Source organism: Salvelinus fontinalis, chromosome 8 (genome assembly GCF_029448725.1).
Source record: "Salvelinus fontinalis isolate EN_2023a chromosome 8, ASM2944872v1, whole genome shotgun sequence".
In the NCBI taxonomy this organism is placed as follows: domain Eukaryota; kingdom Metazoa; phylum Chordata; class Actinopteri; order Salmoniformes; family Salmonidae; genus Salvelinus; species Salvelinus fontinalis.
The window spans coordinates 49,754,079-49,773,047 of record NC_074672.1 but is presented as its reverse complement, the minus strand read 5'-3'; the positions used below and the strand labels follow the sequence as shown (position 1 = coordinate 49,773,047).

Below are 18,969 nucleotides of genomic sequence, written 5' to 3'. Positions count from 1 at the left end.
AACCTCTCCCATCTATTACTGATGTCCTTCCTCTACTCTCAACCTCTCCCATCTATTACCTATGTCCTTCCTCTACTCTCAACCTCTCCATCTATTACTGATGTCCTTCCTCTACCCTCAACCTCTCCATCTATTACTGATGTCCTCCCTCTACCCTCAACCTCTCCCATCTATTACTGATGTCCTTCCTCTACCCTCAACCTCTCCCATCTATTACTGATGTCCTTCCTCTAACCTCAACCTCTCCCATCTATTACTGATGTCCTTCCTCTACCCTCAACCTCTCCCATCTATTTCTGATGTCCTTCCTCTACCCTGAAACTCTCCCATCTATTACTGATGTCCTTCCTCTACCCTCAACCTCTCCCATCTATTACTGATGTCCTTCCTCTACCCTCAACCTCTCCCATCTATTACTGATGTCCTTCCTCTACCCTCAACCTCTCCCATCTATTACCTATGTCCTTCCTCTACTCTCAACCTCTCCATCTATTACTGATGTCCTTCCTCTACCCTCAACCTCTCCATCTATTACTGATGTCCTCCCTCTACCCTCAACCTCTCCCATCTATTACTGATGTCCTTCCTCTACCCTCAACCTCTCCCATCTATTACTGATGTCCTTCCTCTAACCTCAACCTCTCCCATCTATTACCCATGTCCTTCCTCTACCCTCAACCTCTCCCATCTATTTCTGATGTCCTTCCTCTACCCTGAAACTCTCCCATCTATTACTGATGTCCTTCCTCTACCCTCAACCTCTCCCATCTATTACTGATGTCCTTCCTCTACCCTCAACCTCTCCCATCTATTACTGATGTCCTTCCTCTACCCTCAACCTCTCCCATCTATTACTGATGTCCTTCCTCTAGCCTCAACCTCTCCCATCTATTACTGATGTCCTTCCTCTACCCTCAACCTCTCCATCTATTTCTGATGTCCTTCCTCTACCCTCAACCTCTCCCATCTATTACTGATGTTTTTCCTCTCCCCTCAACCTCTCCATCTATTACTGATGTCCTTCCTCTACCCTCAACCTCTCCATCTATTACTGATGTCCTCCCTCTACCCTCAACCTCTCCCATCTATTACTGATGTCCTTCCTCTACCCTCAACCTCTCCCATCTATTACTGATGTCCTTCCTCTAACCTCAACCTCTCCCATCTATTACCCATGTCCTTCCTCTACCCTCAACCTCTCCCATCTATTTCTGATGTCCTTCCTCTACCCTGAACCTCTCCCATCTATTACTGATGTCCTTCCTCTACCCTCAACCTCTCCCATATATTACTGATGTCCTTCCTCTACCCTCAACCTCTCCCATCTATTACTGATGTCCTTCCTCTACCCTCAACCTCTCCCATCTATTACTGATGTCCTTCCTCTAGCCTCAACCTCTCCCATCTATTACTGATGTCCTTCCTCTACCCTCAACCTCTCCATCTATTTCTGATGTCCTTCCTCTACCCTCAACCTCTCCCATCTATTACTGATGTTCTTCCTCTCCCCTCAACCTCTCCCATCTATTTCTGATGTCCTTCCTCTACCCTCAACCTCTCCCATCTATTACTGATGTCCTTCCTCTACCCTCAACCTCTCCCATCTATTACTGATGTCCTTCCACTACCCTCAACCTCTCCCATCTATTACTGATGTCCTTCCTCAACCTCTCCCATCTATTACTGATGTCCTTCCTCTACCCTCAACCTCTCCCATCTATTACTGATGTCCTTCCTCTACCCTCAACCTCTCCCATCTATTACTGATGTCCTTCCTCTACTCTCAACCTCTCCCATCTATTACTGATGTCCTTCCTCTACCCTCAACCTCTCCCATCTATTACTGATGTCCTTCCTCTACCCTAAACCTCTCCCATCTATTACTGATGTCTTTCCTCTCCCCTCAACCTCTCCCATCTATTACTGATGTCCTTCCTCTACCCTCAACCTCTCCCATCTATCACTGATGTCCTTCCTCTAGCCTCAACCTCTCCCATCTATTACTGATGTCCTTCCTCTAGCCTCAACCTCTCCCATCTATTAATGATGTCCTTCCTCTACTCTCAACCTCTCTCATCTATTACTGATGTCCTTCCTATTCCCTCAACCTCTCCCATCTATTACTGATGTCCTTCCTCTACCCTCAACCTCTCCCATCTATTACTGATGTCCTTCCTCTACCCTCATCTTCTCCCATATATTACTGATGTCCTTCCTCTACCGTCATCCTCTTCCATCTATTACTGATGTCCTTCCTCTATCCTCAACCTCTCCCATCTATTACTGATGTCCTTCCTCTCCCCTCAACCTCTCCCATCTATTACTGATGTCCTTCCTCTACTCTCAACCTCTCCCATCTATTACTGATGTCCTTCCTCTCCCCTCAACCTCTCCCATCTATTACTGATGTCCTTCCTTCCTCTACTCTCAACCTCTCCCATCTATTACTGATGTCCTTCCTCTACCCTCCACCTCTCCCATCTATTACTGATGTCCTTCCTCTACCCTCAACCTCTCCCATCTATTACTGATGTCCTTCCTCTACTCTCAACCTCTCTCATCTATTACTGATGTCCTTCCTATTCCCTCAACCTCTCCCATCTATTACTGATGTCCTTCCTCTACCCTCAACCTCTCCCATCTATTACTGATGTCCTTCCTCTCCCCTCAACCTCTCCCATCTATTACTGATGTCCTTCCTCTACCCTCAACCTCTCCCATCTATTACTGATGTCCTTCCACTACCCTCAACCTCTCCCATCTATTACTGATGTCCTTCCACTACCCTCAACCTCTCCCATCTATCACTGATGTCCTTCCTCAACCTCTCCCATCTATTACTGATGTCCTTCCTCTACCCTCAACCTCTCCCATCTATTACTGATGTCCTTCCTCTACTCTCAACCTCTCCCATCTATTACTGATGTCCTTCCTCTACCCTCAACCTCTCCCATCTATTACTGATGTCCTTCCTCTACCCTCAACCTCTCCCATCTATTACTGATGTCTTTCCTCTCCCCTCAACCTCTCCCATCTATTACTGATGTCCTTCCTCTACCCTCAACCTCTCCCATCTATCACTGATGTCCTTCCTCTAGCCTCAACCTCTCCCATCTATTACTGATGTCCTTCCTCTAGCCTCAACCTCTCCCATCTATTAATGATGTCCTTCCTCTACTCTCAACCTCTCTCATCTATTACTGATGTCCTTCCTATTCCCTCAACCTCTCCCATCTATTACTGATGTCCTTCCTCTACCCTCAACCTCTCCCATCTATTACTGATGTCCTTCCTCTACCCTCATCTTCTCCCATATATTACTGATGTCCTTCCTCTACCGTCATCCTCTTCCATCTATTACTGATGTCCTTCCTCTATCCTCAACCTCTCCCATCTATTACTGATGTCCTTCCTCTCCCCTCAACCTCTCCCATCTATTACTGATGTCCTTCCTCTACTCTCAACCTCTCCCATCTATTACTGATGTCCTTCCTCTCCCCTCAACCTCTCCCATCTATTACTGATGTCCTTCCTTCCTCTACTCTCAACCTCTCCCATCTATTACTGATGTCCTTCCTCTACCCTCCACCTCTCCCATCTATTACTGATGTCCTTCCTCTAGCCTCAACCTCTCCCATCTATTACTGATGTCCTTCCTCTACTCTCAACCTCTCTCATCTATTACTGATGTCCTTCCTATTCCCTCAACCTCTCCCATCTATTACTGATGTCCTTCCTCTACCCTCAACCTCTCCCATCTATTACTGATGTCCTTCCTCTCCCCTCAACCTCTCCCATCTATTACTGATGTCCTTCCTCTACCCTCAACCTCTCCCATCTATTACTGATGTCCTTCCACTACCCTCAACCTCTCCCATCTATTACTGATGTCCTTCCACTACCCTCAACCTCTCCCATCTATCACTGATGTCCTTCCTCAACCTCTCCCATCTATTACTGATGTCCTTCCTCTACTCTCAACCTCTCCCATCTATTACTGATGTCCTTCCTCTACCCTCAACCTCTCCCATCTATTACTGATGTCCTTCCTCTACTCTCAACCTCTCCCATCTATTACTGATGTTCTTCCTCTACCCTCAACCTCTCCCATCTATTACTGATGTCCTTCCTCTACCTTCAACCTCTCCCATCTATTACTGATGTCTTTCCTCACCCCTCAACCTCTCCCATCTATTACTGATGTCCTTCCTCTACTCTCAACCTCTCCCATCTATTACTGATGTCCTTCCTCTACCCTCAACCTCTCCCATCTATTACTGAGGTTCTTCCTCTAGCCTCAACCTCTCCCATCTATTACTGATGTCCTTCCTCTAGCCTCAACCTCTCCCATCTATTAATGATGTCCTTCCTCTACTCTCAACCTCTCTCATCTATTACTGATGTCCTTCCTATTCCCTCAACCTCTCCCATCGATTACTGATGTCCTTCCTCTACCCTCATCTTCTCCCATATATTACTGATGTCCTTCCTCTACCCTCATCCTCTTCCATCTATTACTGATGTCCTTCCTCTATCCTCAACCTCTCCCATCTATTACTGATGTCCTTACTCTCCCCTCAACCTCTCCCATCTATTACTGATGTCCTTCCTCTACTCTCAACCTCTCCCATCTATTACTGATGTCCTTCCTCTACCCTCAACCTCTCCCATCTATTACTGATGTCCTTCCTCTAGCCTCAACCTCTCCCATCTATTACTGATGTCCTTCCTCTACTCTCAACCTCTCTCATCTATTACTGATGTCCTTCCTATTCCCTCAACCTCTCCCATCTATTACTGATGTCCTTCCTCTACCCTCAACCTCTCCCATCTATTACTGATGTCCTTCCTCTCCCCTCAACCTCTCCCATCTATTACTGATGTCCTTCCTCTACTCTCAACCTCTCCCATCTATTACTGATGTCCTTCCTCTACCCTCAACCTCTCCCATCTATTACTGATGTCCTTCCTCTACCCTCAACCTCTCCCATCTATTACTGATGTCCTTCCTCTACCCTCAACCTCTCCCATCTATTACTGATGTCCTTCCTCTACCCTCAACCTCTCCCATCTATTACTGATGTCCTTCCTCTCCCCTCAACCTCTCCCATCTATTACCCATGTCCTTCCTCTACCCTCAACCTCTCCCATCTATTACTGATGTCCTTCCTCTACCCTCAACCTCTCCCATCTATTACTGATGTCCTTCCTCTACCCTCATCCTCTTCCATCTATTACTGATGTCCTTCCTCTACCCTCAACCTCTCCCATCTATTACTGATGTCCTTCCTCTAGCCTCAACCTCTCCCATCTATTACTGATGTCCTTCCTCTACCCTCAACCTCTCCCATCTATTACTGATGTCCTCCCTCTACCCTCAACCTCTCCCATCTATTACTGATGTCCTTCCTCTACCCTCAACCTCTCCCATCTATTACTGATGTCCTTCCTCTAACCTCAACCTCTCCCATCTATTACCCATGTCCTTCCTCTACCCTCAACCTCTCCCATCTATTTCTGATGTCCTTCCTCTACCCTGAACCTCTCCCATCTATTACTGATGTCCTTCCTCTACCCTCAACCTCTCCCATCTATTACTGATGTCCTTCCTCTACCCTCAACCTCTCCCATCTATTACTGATGTCCTTCCTCTACCCTCAACCTCTCCCATCTATTACTGATGTCCTTCCTCTAGCCTCAACCTCTCCCATCTATTACTGATGTCCTTCCTCTACCCTCAACCTCTCCATCTATTTCTGATGTCCTTCCTCTACCCTCAACCTCTCCCATCTATTACTGATGTTCTTCCTCTCCCCTCAACCTCTCCCATCTATTTCTGATGTCCTTCCTCTACCCTCAACCTCTCCCATCTATTACTGATGTCCTTCCTCTACCCTCAACCTCTCCCATCTATTACTGATGTCCTTCCACTACCCTCAACCTCTCCCATCTATTACTGATGTCCTTCCTCAACCTCTCCCATCTATTACTGATGTCCTTCCTCTACCCTCAACCTCTCCCATCTATTACTGATGTCCTTCCTCTACCCTCAACCTCTCCCATCTATTACTGATGTCCTTCCTCTACTCTCAACCTCTCCCATCTATTACTGATGTCCTTCCTCTACCCTCAACCTCTCCCATCTATTACTGATGTCTTTCCTCTCCCCTCAACCTCTCCCATCTATTACTGATGTCCTTCCTCTACCCTCAACCTCTCCCATCTATCACTGATGTCCTTCCTCTAGCCTCAACCTCTCCCATCTATTACTGATGTCCTTCCTCTAGCCTCAACCTCTCCCATCTATTAATGATGTCCTTCCTCTACTCTCAACCTCTCTCATCTATTACTGATGTCCTTCCTATTCCCTCAACCTCTCCCATCTATTACTGATGTCCTTCCTCTACCCTCAACCTCTCCCATCTATTACTGATGTCCTTCCTCTACCCTCATCTTCTCCCATATATTACTGATGTCCTTCCTCTACCGTCATCCTCTTCCATCTATTACTGATGTCCTTCCTCTATCCTCAACCTCTCCCATCTATTACTGATGTCCTTCCTCTCCCCTCAACCTCTCCCATCTATTACTGATGTCCTTCCTCTACTCTCAACCTCTCCCATCTATTACTGATGTCCTTCCTCTCCCCTCAACCTCTCCCATCTATTACTGATGTCCTTCCTTCCTCTACTCTCAACCTCTCCCATCTATTACTGATGTCCTTCCTCTACCCTCCACCTCTCCCATCTATTACTGATGTCCTTCCTCTAGCCTCAACCTCTCCCATCTATTACTGATGTCCTTCCTCTACTCTCAACCTCTCTCATCTATTACTGATGTCCTTCCTATTCCCTCAACCTCTCCCATCTATTACTGATGTCCTTCCTCTACCCTCAACCTCTCCCATCTATTACTGATGTCCTTCCTCTCCCCTCAACCTCTCCCATCTATTACTGATGTCCTTCCTCTACCCTCAACCTCTCCCATCTATTACTGATGTCCTTCCACTACCCTCAACCTCTCCCATCTATTACTGATGTCCTTCCACTACCCTCAACCTCTCCCATCTATCACTGATGTCCTTCCTCAACCTCTCCCATCTATTACTGATGTCCTTCCTCTACTCTCAACCTCTCCCATCTATTACTGATGTCCTTCCTCTACCCTCAACCTCTCCCATCTATTACTGATGTCCTTCCTCTACTCTCAACCTCTCCCATCTATTACTGATGTTCTTCCTCTACCCTCAACCTCTCCCATCTATTACTGATGTCCTTCCTCTACCTTCAACCTCTCCCATCTATTACTGATGTCTTTCCTCACCCCTCAACCTCTCCCATCTATTACTGATGTCCTTCCTCTACTCTCAACCTCTCCCATCTATTACTGATGTCCTTCCTCTACCCTCAACCTCTCCCATCTATTACTGAGGTTCTTCCTCTAGCCTCAACCTCTCCCATCTATTACTGATGTCCTTCCTCTACCCTCAACCTCTCCCATCTATTACTGAGGTTCTTCCTCTAGCCTCAACCTCTCCCATCTATTACTGATGTCCTTCCTCTACTCTCAACCTCTCTCATCTATTACTGATGTCCTTCCTATTCCGTCAACCTCTCCCATCGATTACTGATGTCCTTCCTCTACCCTCATCTTCTCCCATATATTACTGATGTCCTTCCTCTACCCTCATCCTCTTCCATCTATTACTGATGTCCTTCCTCTATCCTCAACCTCTCCCATCTATTACTGATGTCCTTCCTCTCCCCTCAACCTCTCCCATCTATTACTGATGTCCTTCCTCTACTCTCAACCTCTCCCATCTATTACTGATGTCCTTCCTCTCCCCTCAACCTCTCCCATCTATTACTGATGTCCTTCCTCTACTCTCAACCTCTCCCATCTATTACTGATGTCCTTCCTCTACCCTCAACCTCTCCCATCTATTACTGATGTCCTTCCTCTAGCCTCAACCTCTCCCATCTATTACTGATGTCCTTCCTCTACTCTCAACCTCTCTCATCTATTACTGATGTCCTTCCTATTCCCTCAACCTCTCCCATCTATTACTGATGTCCTTCCTCTACCCTCAACCTCTCCCATCTATTACTGATGTCCTTCCTCTCCCCTCAACCTCTCCCATCTATTACTGATGTCCTTCCTCTACTCTCAACCTCTCCCATCTATTACTGATGTCCTTCCTCTACCCTCAACCTCTCCCATCTATTACTGATGTCCTTCCTCTACCCTCAACCTCTCCCATCTATTACTGATGTCCTTCCTCTACCCTCAACCTCTCCCATCTATTACTGATGTCCTTCCTCTACCCTCAACCTCTCCCATCTATTACTGATGTCCTTCCTCTCCCCTCAACCTCTCCCATCTATTACCCATGTCCTTCCTCTACCCTCAACCTCTCCCATCTATTACTGATGTCCTTCCTCTACCCTCAACCTCTCCCATCTATTACTGATGTCCTTCCTCTACCCTCATCCTCTTCCATCTATTACTGATGTCCTTCCTCTACCCTCAACCTCTCCCATCTATTACTGATGTCCTTCCTCTAGCCTCAACCTCTCCCATCTATTACTGATGTCCTTCCTCTACCCTCAACCTCTCCCATCTATTACTGATGTCCTTCCTCTACCCTCAACCTCTCCCATCTATTACTGATGTCCTTCTTCTACCCTCAACCTCTCCCATCTATTACTGATGTCCTTCCTCTACCCTTAACCTCTCCCATCTATTACTGATGTCCTTCCTCTACCCTCAACCTCTCCCATCTATTACTGATGTCCTTCCTCTACCCTCCACCTCTCCCATCTATTACTGATGTCCTTCCTCTACCCTCAACCTCTCCCATCTATTACTGATGTCCTTCCTCTACCCTCAACCTCTCCCATCTATTACTGATGTCCTTCCTCTACCCTCATCCTCTTCCATCTATTACTGATGTCCTTCCTCTACCCTCAACCTCTCCCATCTATTACTGATGTCCTTCCTCTAGCCTCAACCTCTCCCATCTATTACTGATGTCCTTCCACTACCCTCAAGCTCTCCCAATCTATTTCTGATGTCCTTCCTCTACCCTCAACCTCTCCCATCTATTACTGATGTCCTTCCTCTAGCCTCAACCTCTCCCATCTATTACTGATGTCCTTCCTTCCTCTACTCTCAACCTCTCCCATCTATTACTGATGTCCTTCCTCTACCCTCCACCTCTCCCATCTATTACTGATGTCCTTCCTCTAGCCTCAACCTCTCCCATCTATTACTGATGTCCTTCCTCTACTCTCAACCTCTCTCATCTATTACTGATGTCCTTCCTATTCCCTCAACCTCTCCCATCTATTACTGATGTCCTTCCTCTACCCTCAACCTCTCCCATCTATTACTGATGTCCTTCCTCTCCCCTCAACCTCTCCCATCTATTACTGATGTCCTTCCTCTACCCTCAACCTCTCCCATCTATTACTGATGTCCTTCCACTACCCTCAACCTCTCCCATCTATTACTGATGTCCTTCCACTACCCTCAACCTCTCCCATCTATCACTGATGTCCTTCCTCAACCTCTCCCATCTATTACTGATGTCCTTCCTCTACCCTCAACCTCTCCCATCTATTACTGATGTCCTTCCTCTACTCTCAACCTCTCCCATCTATTACTGATGTCCTTCCTCTACCCTCAACCTCTCCCATCTATTACTGATGTCCTTCCTCTACCCTCAACCTCTCCCATCTATTACTGATGTCTTTCCTCTCCCCTCAACCTCTCCCATCTATTACTGATGTCCTTCCTCTACCCTCAACCTCTCCCATCTATCACTGATGTCCTTCCTCTAGCCTCAACCTCTCCCATCTATTACTGATGTCCTTCCTCTAGCCTCAACCTCTCCCATCTATTAATGATGTCCTTCCTCTACTCTCAACCTCTCTCATCTATTACTGATGTCCTTCCTATTCCCTCAACCTCTCCCATCTATTACTGATGTCCTTCCTCTACCCTCAACCTCTCCCATCTATTCCTGATGTCCTTCCTCTACCCTCATCTTCTCCCATATATTACTGATGTCCTTCCTCTACCGTCATCCTCTTCCATCTATTACTGATGTCCTTCCTCTATCCTCAACCTCTCCCATCTATTACTGATGTCCTTCCTCTCCCCTCAACCTCTCCCATCTATTACTGATGTCCTTCCTCTACTCTCAACCTCTCCCATCTATTACTGATGTCCTTCCTCTCCCCTCAACCTCTCCCATCTATTACTGATGTCCTTCCTTCCTCTACTCTCAACCTCTCCCATCTATTACTGATGTCCTTCCTCTACCCTCCACCTCTCCCATCTATTACTGATGTCCTTCCTCTAGCCTCAACCTCTCCCATCTTTTACTGATGTCCTTCCTCTACTCTCAACCTCTCTCATCTATTACTGATGTCCTTCCTATTCCCTCAACCTCTCCCATCTATTACTGATGTCCTTCCTCTACCCTCAACCTCTCCCATCTATTACTGATGTCCTTCCTCTCCCCTCAACCTCTCCCATCTATTACTGATGTCCTTCCTCTACCCTCAACCTCTCCCATCTATTACTGATGTCCTTCCACTACCCTCAACCTCTCCCATCTATTACTGATGTCCTTCCACTACCCTCAACCTCTCCCATCTATCACTGATGTCCTTCCTCAACCTCTCCCATCTATTACTGATGTCCTTCCTCTACTCTCAACCTCTCCCATCTATTACTGATGTCCTTCCTCTACCCTCAACCTCTCCCATCTATTACTGATGTCCTTCCTCTACTCTCAACCTCTCCCATCTATTACTGATGTTCTTCCTCTACCCTCAACCTCTCCCATCTATTACTGATGTCCTTCCTCTACCTTCAACCTCTCCCATCTATTACTGATGTCTTTCCTCACCCCTCAACCTCTCCCATCTATTACTGATGTCCTTCCTCTACCCTCAACCTCTCCCATCTATTACTGAGGTTCTTCCTCTAGCCTCAACCTCTCCCATCTATTACTGATGTCCTTCCTCTAGCCTCAACCTCTCCCATCTATTAATGATGTCCTTCCTCTACTCTCAACCTCTCTCATCTATTACTGATGTCCTTCCTATTCCCTCAACCTCTCCCATCTATTACTGATGTCCTTCCTCTACTCTCAACCTCTCCCATCTATTACTGATGTCCTTCCTCTACCCTCATCCTCTTCCATCTATTACTGATGTCCTTCCTCTATCCTCAACCTCTCCCATCTATTACTGATGTCCTTCCTCTCCCCTCAACCTCTCCCATCTATTACTGATGTCCTTCCTCTACTCTCAACCTCTCCCATCTATTACTGATGTCCTTCCTCTCCCCTCAACCTCTCCCATCTATTACTGATGTCCTTCCTCTACTCTCAACCTCTTCCATCTATTACTGATGTCCTTCCTCTACCCTCAACCTCTCCCATCTATTACTGATGTCCTTCCTCTAGCCTCAACCTCTCCCATCTATTACTGATGTCCTTCCTCTACTCTCAACCTCTCTCATCTATTACTGATGTCCTTCCTATTCCCTCAACCTCTCCCATCTATTACTGATGTCCTTCCTCTACCCTCAACCTCTCCCATCTATTACTGATGTCCTTCCTCTCCCCTCAACCTCTCCCATCTATTACTGATGTCCTTCCTCTACTCTCAACCTCTCCCATCTATTACTGATGTCCTTCCTCTACCCTCAACCTCTCCCATCTATTACTGATGTCCTTCCTCTACCCTCAACCTCTCCCATCTATTACTGATGTCCTTCCTCTACCCTCAACCTCTCCCATCTATTACTGATGTCCTTCCTCTACCCTCAACCTCTCCCATCTATTACTGATGTCCTTCCTCTCCCCTCAACCTCTCCCATCTATTACCCATGTCCTTCCTCTACCCTCAACCTCTCCCATCTATTACTGATGTCCTTCCTCTACCCTCAACCTCTCCCATCTATTACTGATGTCCTTCCTCTACCCTCATCCTCTTCCATCTATTACTGATGTCATTCCTCTACCCTCAACCTCTCCCATCTATTACTGATGTCCTTCCTCTAGCCTCAACCTCTCCCATCTATTACTGATGTCCTTCCTCTACCCTCAACCTCTCCCATCTATTACTGATGTCCCCCCTCTACCCTCAACCTCTCCCATCTATTACTGATGTCCTTCCTCTACCCTCAACCTCTCCCATCTATTACTGATGTCCTTCCTCTAACCTCAACCTCTCCCATCTATTACCCATGTCCTTCCTCTACCCTCAACCTCTCCCATCTATTTCTGATGTCCTTCCTCTACCCTGAACCTCTCCCATCTATTACTGATGTCCTTCCTCTACCCTCAACCTCTCCCATCTATTACTGATGTCCTTCCTCTACCCTCAACCTCTCCCATCTATTACTGATGTCCTTCCTCTACCCTCAACCTCTCCCATCTATTACTGATGTCCTTCCTCTAGCCTCAACCTCTCCCATCTATTACTGATGTCCTTCCTCTACCCTCAACCTCTCCATCTATTTCTGATGTCCTTCCTCTACCCTCAACCTCTCCCATCTATTACTGATGTTCTTCCTCTCCCCTCAACCTCTCCCATCTATTTCTGATGTCCTTCCTCTACCCTCAACCTCTCCCATCTATTACTGATGTCCTTCCTCTACCCTCAACCTCTCCCATCTATTACTGATGTCCTTCCACTACCCTCAACCTCTCCCATCTATTACTGATGTCCTTCCTCAACCTCTCCCATCTATTACTGATGTCCTTCCTCTACCCTCAACCTCTCCCATCTATTACTGATGTCCTTCCTCTACCCTCAACCTCTCCCATCTATTACTGATGTCCTTCCTCTACTCTCAACCTCTCCCATCTATTACTGATGTCCTTCCTCTACCCTCAACCTCTCCCATCTATTACTGATGTCTTTCCTCTCCCCTCAACCTCTCCCATCTATTACTGATGTCCTTCCTCTACCCTCAACCTCTCCCATCTATCACTGATGTCCTTCCTCTAGCCTCAACCTCTCCCATCTATTACTGATGTCCTTCCTCTAGCCTCAACCTCTCCCATCTATTAATGATGTCCTTCCTCTACTCTCAACCTCTCTCATCTATTACTGATGTCCTTCCTATTCCCTCAACCTCTCCCATCTATTACTGATGTCCTTCCTCTACTCTCAACCTCTCCCATCTATTACTGATGTCCTTCCTCTCCCCTCAACCTCTCCCATCTATTACTGATGTCCTTCCTCTACTCTCAACCTCTCCCATCTATTACTGATGTCCTTCCTCTCCCCTCAACCTCTCCCATCTATTACTGATGTCCTTACTTCCTCTACTCTCAACCTCTCCCATCTATTACTGATGTCCTTCCTCTACCCTCCACCTCTCCCATCTATTACTGATGTCCTTCCTCTAGCCTCAACCTCTCCCATCTATTACTGATGTCCTTCCTCTACTCTCAACCTCTCTCATCTATTACTGATGTCCTTCCTATTCCCTCAACCTCTCCCATCTATTACTGATGTCCTTCCTCTACCCTCAACCTCTCCCATCTATTACTGATGTCCTTCCTCTCCCCTCAACCTCTCCCATCTATTACTGATGTCCTTCCTCTACCCTCAACCTCTCCCATCTATTACTGATGTCCTTCCACTACCCTCAACCTCTCCCATCTATTACTGATGTCCTTCCACTACCCTCAACCTCTCCCATCTATCACTGATGTCCTTCCTCAACCTCTCCCATCTATTACTGATGTCCTTCCTCTACTCTCAACCTCTCCCATCTATTACTGATGTCCTTCCTCTACCCTCAACCTCTCCCATCTATTACTGATGTCCTTCCTCTACTCTCAACCTCTCCCATCTATTACTGATGTTCTTCCTCTACCCTCAACCTCTCCCATCTATTACTGATGTCCTTCCTCTACCTTCAACCTCTCCCATCTATTACTGATGTCTTTCCTCACCCCTCAACCTCTCCCATCTATTACTGATGTCCTTCCTCTACTCTCAACCTCTCCCATCTATTACTGATGTCCTTCCTCTACCCTCAACCTCTCCCATCTATTACTGAGGTTCTTCCTCTAGCCTCAACCTCTCCCATCTATTACTGATGTCCTTCCTCTAGCCTCAACCTCTCCCATCTATTAATGATGTCCTTCCTCTACTCTCAACCTCTCTCATCTATTACTGATGTCCTTCCTATTCCGTCAACCTCTCCCATCGATTACTGATGTCCTTCCTCTACCCTCATCTTCTCCCATATATTACTGATGTCCTTCCTCTACCCTCATCCTCTTCCATCTATTACTGATGTCCTTCCTCTATCCTCAACCTCTCCCATCTATTACTGATGTCCTTCCTCTCCCCTCAACCTCTCCCATCTATTACTGATGTCCTTCCTCTACTCTCAACCTCTCCCATCTATTACTGATGTCCTTCCTCTCCCCTCAACCTCTCCCATCTATTACTGATGTCCTTCCTCTACTCTCAACCTCTCCCATCTATTACTGATGTCCTTCCTCTAGCCTCAACCTCTCCCATCTATTACTGATGTCCTTCCTCTAGCCTCAACCTCTCCCATCTATTACTGATGTCCTTCCTCTACTCTCAACCTCTCTCATCTATTACTGATGTCCTTCCTATTCCCTCAACCTCTCCCATCTATTACTGATGTCCTTCCTCTACCCTCAACCTCTCCCATCTATTACTGATGTCCTTCCTCTCCCCTCAACCTCTCCCATCTATTACTGATGTCCTTCCTCTACTCTCAACCTCTCCCATCTATTACTGATGTCCTTCCTCTACCCTCAACCTCTCCCATCTATTACTGATGTCCTTCCTCTACCCTCAACCTCTCCCATCTATTACTGATGTCCTTCCTCTACCCTCAACCTCTCCCATCTATTACTGATGTCCTTCCTCTACCCTCAACCTCTCCCATCTATTACTGATGTCCTTCCTCTCCCCTCAACCTCTCCCATCTATTACCCATGTCCTTCCTCTACCCTCAACCTCTCCCATCTATTACTGATGTCCTTCCTCTACCCTCAACCTCTCCCATCTATTACTGATGTCCTTCCTCTACCCTCATCCTCTTCCATCTATTACTGATGTCCTTCCTCTACCCTCAACCTCTCCCATCTATTACTGATGTCCTTCCTCTAGCCTCAACCTCTCCCATCTATTACTGATGTCCTTCCTCTACCCTCAACCTCTCCCATCTATTACTGATGTCCTTCCTCTACCCTCAACCTCTCCCATCTATTACTGATGTCCTTCTTCTACCCTCAACCTCTCCCATCTATTACTGATGTCCTTCCTCTACCCTTAACCTCTCCCATCTATTACTGATGTCCTTCCTCTACCCTCAACCTCTCCCATCTATTACTGATGTCCTTCCTCTACCCTCCACCTCTCCCATCTATTACTGATGTCCTTCCTCTACCCTCAACCTCTCCCATCTATTACTGATGTCCTTCCTCTACCCTCAACCTCTCCCATCTATTACTGATGTCCTTCCTCTACCCTCATCCTCTTCCATCTATTACTGATGTCCTTCCTCTACCCTCAACCTCTCCCATCTATTACTGATGTCCTTCCTCTAGCCTCAACCTCTCCCATCTATTACTGATGTCCTTCCACTACCCTCAAGCTCTCCCAATCTATTTCTGATGTCCTTCCTCTACCCTCAACCTCTCCCATCTATTACTGATGTCCTTCCTCTAGCCTCAACCTCTCCCATCTATTACTGATGTCCTTCCACTACCCTCAAGCTCTCCCAATCTATTTCTGATGTCCTTCCTCTACCCTCAACCTCTCCCATCTATTACTGATGTCCTTCCTCTACCCTTAACCTCTCCCATCTATTACTGATGTCCTTCCTCTACCCTTAACCTCTCCCATCTATTACTGATGTCCTTCCTCTACCCTCAACCTCTCCCATCTATTACTGATGTCCTTCCTCTACCCTCAATCTCTCCATCTATTACTGATGTCCTTCCTCTACCCTTAACCTCTCCCATCTATTACTGATGTCCTTCCTCTACCCTCAACCTCTCCCATCTATTTCTGATGTCCTTCCAGTTTGATTAATATTTGCCAAATCTTTCAAACTGTGCTCTTTCACAAAAGTTCTTAACCCGTATACGTTTTACGGACATTATTTTTTACATTAGTTATCTTATTATTATTTGTTGTTATTAGTCCCACCCTTCAGCTCCATTCAACCCCTCCCATCTATCTCTACACCATCCATATTCAATTTGTCATGTTTTTTTCAACTGTGAAGTTTCACAAAAGTACTGAACCTTTCTATTTTCATTGTTTCTATAGATTGTAAATGCACTTTTTTGCTAAAAGTATTATTAAATTATTGATCGATTGCCTATGACTTTTAAAATCAGCCAGTAGTGCTATCTGCAGGGTTAGCTCCAGGTTAATGTCTCCCAGTAGTGATATCTGCAGGGTTAGCTCCAGGTAAATGTCTCACAGTAGAGCTATCTGCAGGGTTAGCTCCAGGTTAATGTCTCCCAGTAGCTCCAGGTTAATGTCTCCCAGTAGTGATATCTGCAGGGTTAGCTCCAGGTTAATGTCACCCAGTAGTGATATCTGCAGGGTTAGCTCCAGGTTAATGTCTCCCAGTAGTGATATCTACAGGGTTAGCTCTAGGTTAATGTCTCCCAGTAGTGATATCTACAGGGTTAGCTCTAGGTTAATGTCTCCCAGTAGTGATATCTGCAGGGTTAGCTCTAGGTTAATGTCTCCCAGTAGTGATATCTACAGGGTTAGCTCCAGGTTAATGTCTCCCAGTAGTGATATCTGCAGGGTTAGCTCCAGGTTAATGTCTCCCAGTAGCTCCAGGTTAATGTCTCCCAGTAGTGATATCTGCAGGGTTAGCTCCAGGTTAATGTCTCCCAGTAGTGCTATCTGCAGGGTTAGCTCCAGGTAAATGTTGCACTCCTTCAGCCATTCCTGCACCTCCGACCAAAAGCGAGCTACATACGGACAATACCAAAATAAATGATCTAATGACTCTGCCTCCTCACAGCAGAATCTGCAGAGCTGGGAAGATTGTATCCCCCATATATATAACATTCTATTGGTTGCAAGAATTTTTTATAGTAATTTATATTGAAAAATTCAAAGTTTTGAATCCGGCGTTGTTTTGCGTATCAATTCATAAACCATGTGCCATGGAATGGGTACATCGAAAACCACTCATTTAATTTGACAGAGCTTGAAGAATTTTTTAAAGAATAATGTGCAAATATTGCACCATCCAGGTGTGGAAAGCTCTTAGAAACGTACCCAGAAAGACTCACATCTGTAATCTCCGCCAAAGGTGCTTCTACAAATTATTGACTCAGGTGTGTGAATACTTATGTAAATGAGATATTTCTGTATTTCATTTTCAATACATTTGCAAAAAAAAGTCTAAAAACATATTTTCACTTGGTCGTTATTGGGTATTGTGTGTAGATGGGTGAGAGAAAAAATAATCAATTGAATTGATTTTAAATTCAGGCTGTAACACAACAACATATTGGAAGAAGTAAGGGGTATGAATGCTTTCTGAAGACACTGGAAACACTACACCATCGAGGAATACTACAGTGTGAAGTATAGGATTCTACAGTATACTACAGCTAACCTCAGAGTTGTACATCTAGTACTATAGTAAACTGAAGTAGGTTGTTGCGTGGGATGGCCCAATCCCAAATTGCCCCATATGCCCTACATAACGGTATAGATCTGATTTGACAGATGATTGTGATTGGCCGTTTGGAAGTTCCAACATATTGCCTGCAACCTGCTACTGTTATTCCTACCGTCTCAGATCTCTAACAAACAAGTACACGTTTACCCCAAACATACACACCCATCCTCACGTACCTTGACAGAGTAGGCCAGTGATATGGTGACAGCGAGCGGCAGGCCCTCAGGTACAGCCACCACCAACACAGTCACTCCGATGATGAAGAACTTGACGAAGTACTGGACATAGACTGGAGTACACTCTGCTAGCCACACACGACCTGGAAACATCAACTTATTAAATATTATGATATTATTACTATATACAGTTCATTCTGAACGTAATAAAAGCAGAAAGGAGGTGACCAAAAACCCGATGGTCACTCTGTAAGAGATCCAGAGATCTCCTGTGTGGGGGGGGGGGGGGCACGACAGAGATGCAGTAGTTGGGGGGGGGCACGACAGAGATGCAGTAGTTGGGGGGGGGGGGGGGGGGGCACGACAGAGATGCAGTAGTTGGGGGGGCACGACAGAGATGCAGTAGTTGGGGGGGGGGGGGGGCACGACAGAGATGCAGTAGTTGGGAGGGGGGGGGCACGACAGAGATGCAGTAGTTAGGGGGGGGGGGGGGGGCACGACAGAGATGCAGTAGATGGGGGGGGCACGACAGAGATGCAGTAGTTGGGGGGGGGGGGGCACGACAGAGATGCAGTAGTTGGGGGGGGGCACGACAGAGATGCAGTAGTTGGGGAGGGGGGGGGGCACGACAGATGCAGTAGTTGGGAGGGGGGGGGGGCACGACAGAGATGCAGTAGTTGGGGGGGGGGGGCACGACAGATATGCAGTAGTTGGGGGGGGGGGGGGGGGGCACGACAGAAATGCAGTAGTTGGGGGGGGGGGGCACAACAGCAGCGATGCAGTAGTTGGTGGGGCGGGTCATTACCATCAAGGAGGAATAACACAACAACATTATTAACACAACAACAACATTATTAACACAACAACAACAACATTATTAACACAACAACATTATTAACACAACAACAACATTATTAACACAACAACAACAACATTATTAACACAACAACAACATTATTAACACAACAACAACATTATTAACACAACAACAACATTATTAACACAACAACATTATTAACACAACAACAACATTATTAACACAACAACATTATTA

At 46.3% G+C, this 18,969-nt stretch overlaps 1 protein-coding gene across 1 annotated transcript in view; it reads right to left on the bottom strand.

Annotated features, from left to right (window-relative positions):
* LOC129861374 (plasma membrane calcium-transporting ATPase 2-like) overlaps positions 1–18,969 on the bottom strand; it is a 168,137-nt gene that overhangs the window by 91,137 nt on the left and 58,031 nt on the right. The window contains exon 10 of the mRNA XM_055932757.1: positions 17,916–18,058. Within this exon, the coding sequence (XP_055788732.1) occupies positions 17,916–18,058 (143 nt within the window). The remainder of the gene's footprint in view (positions 1–17,915; positions 18,059–18,969) is intronic.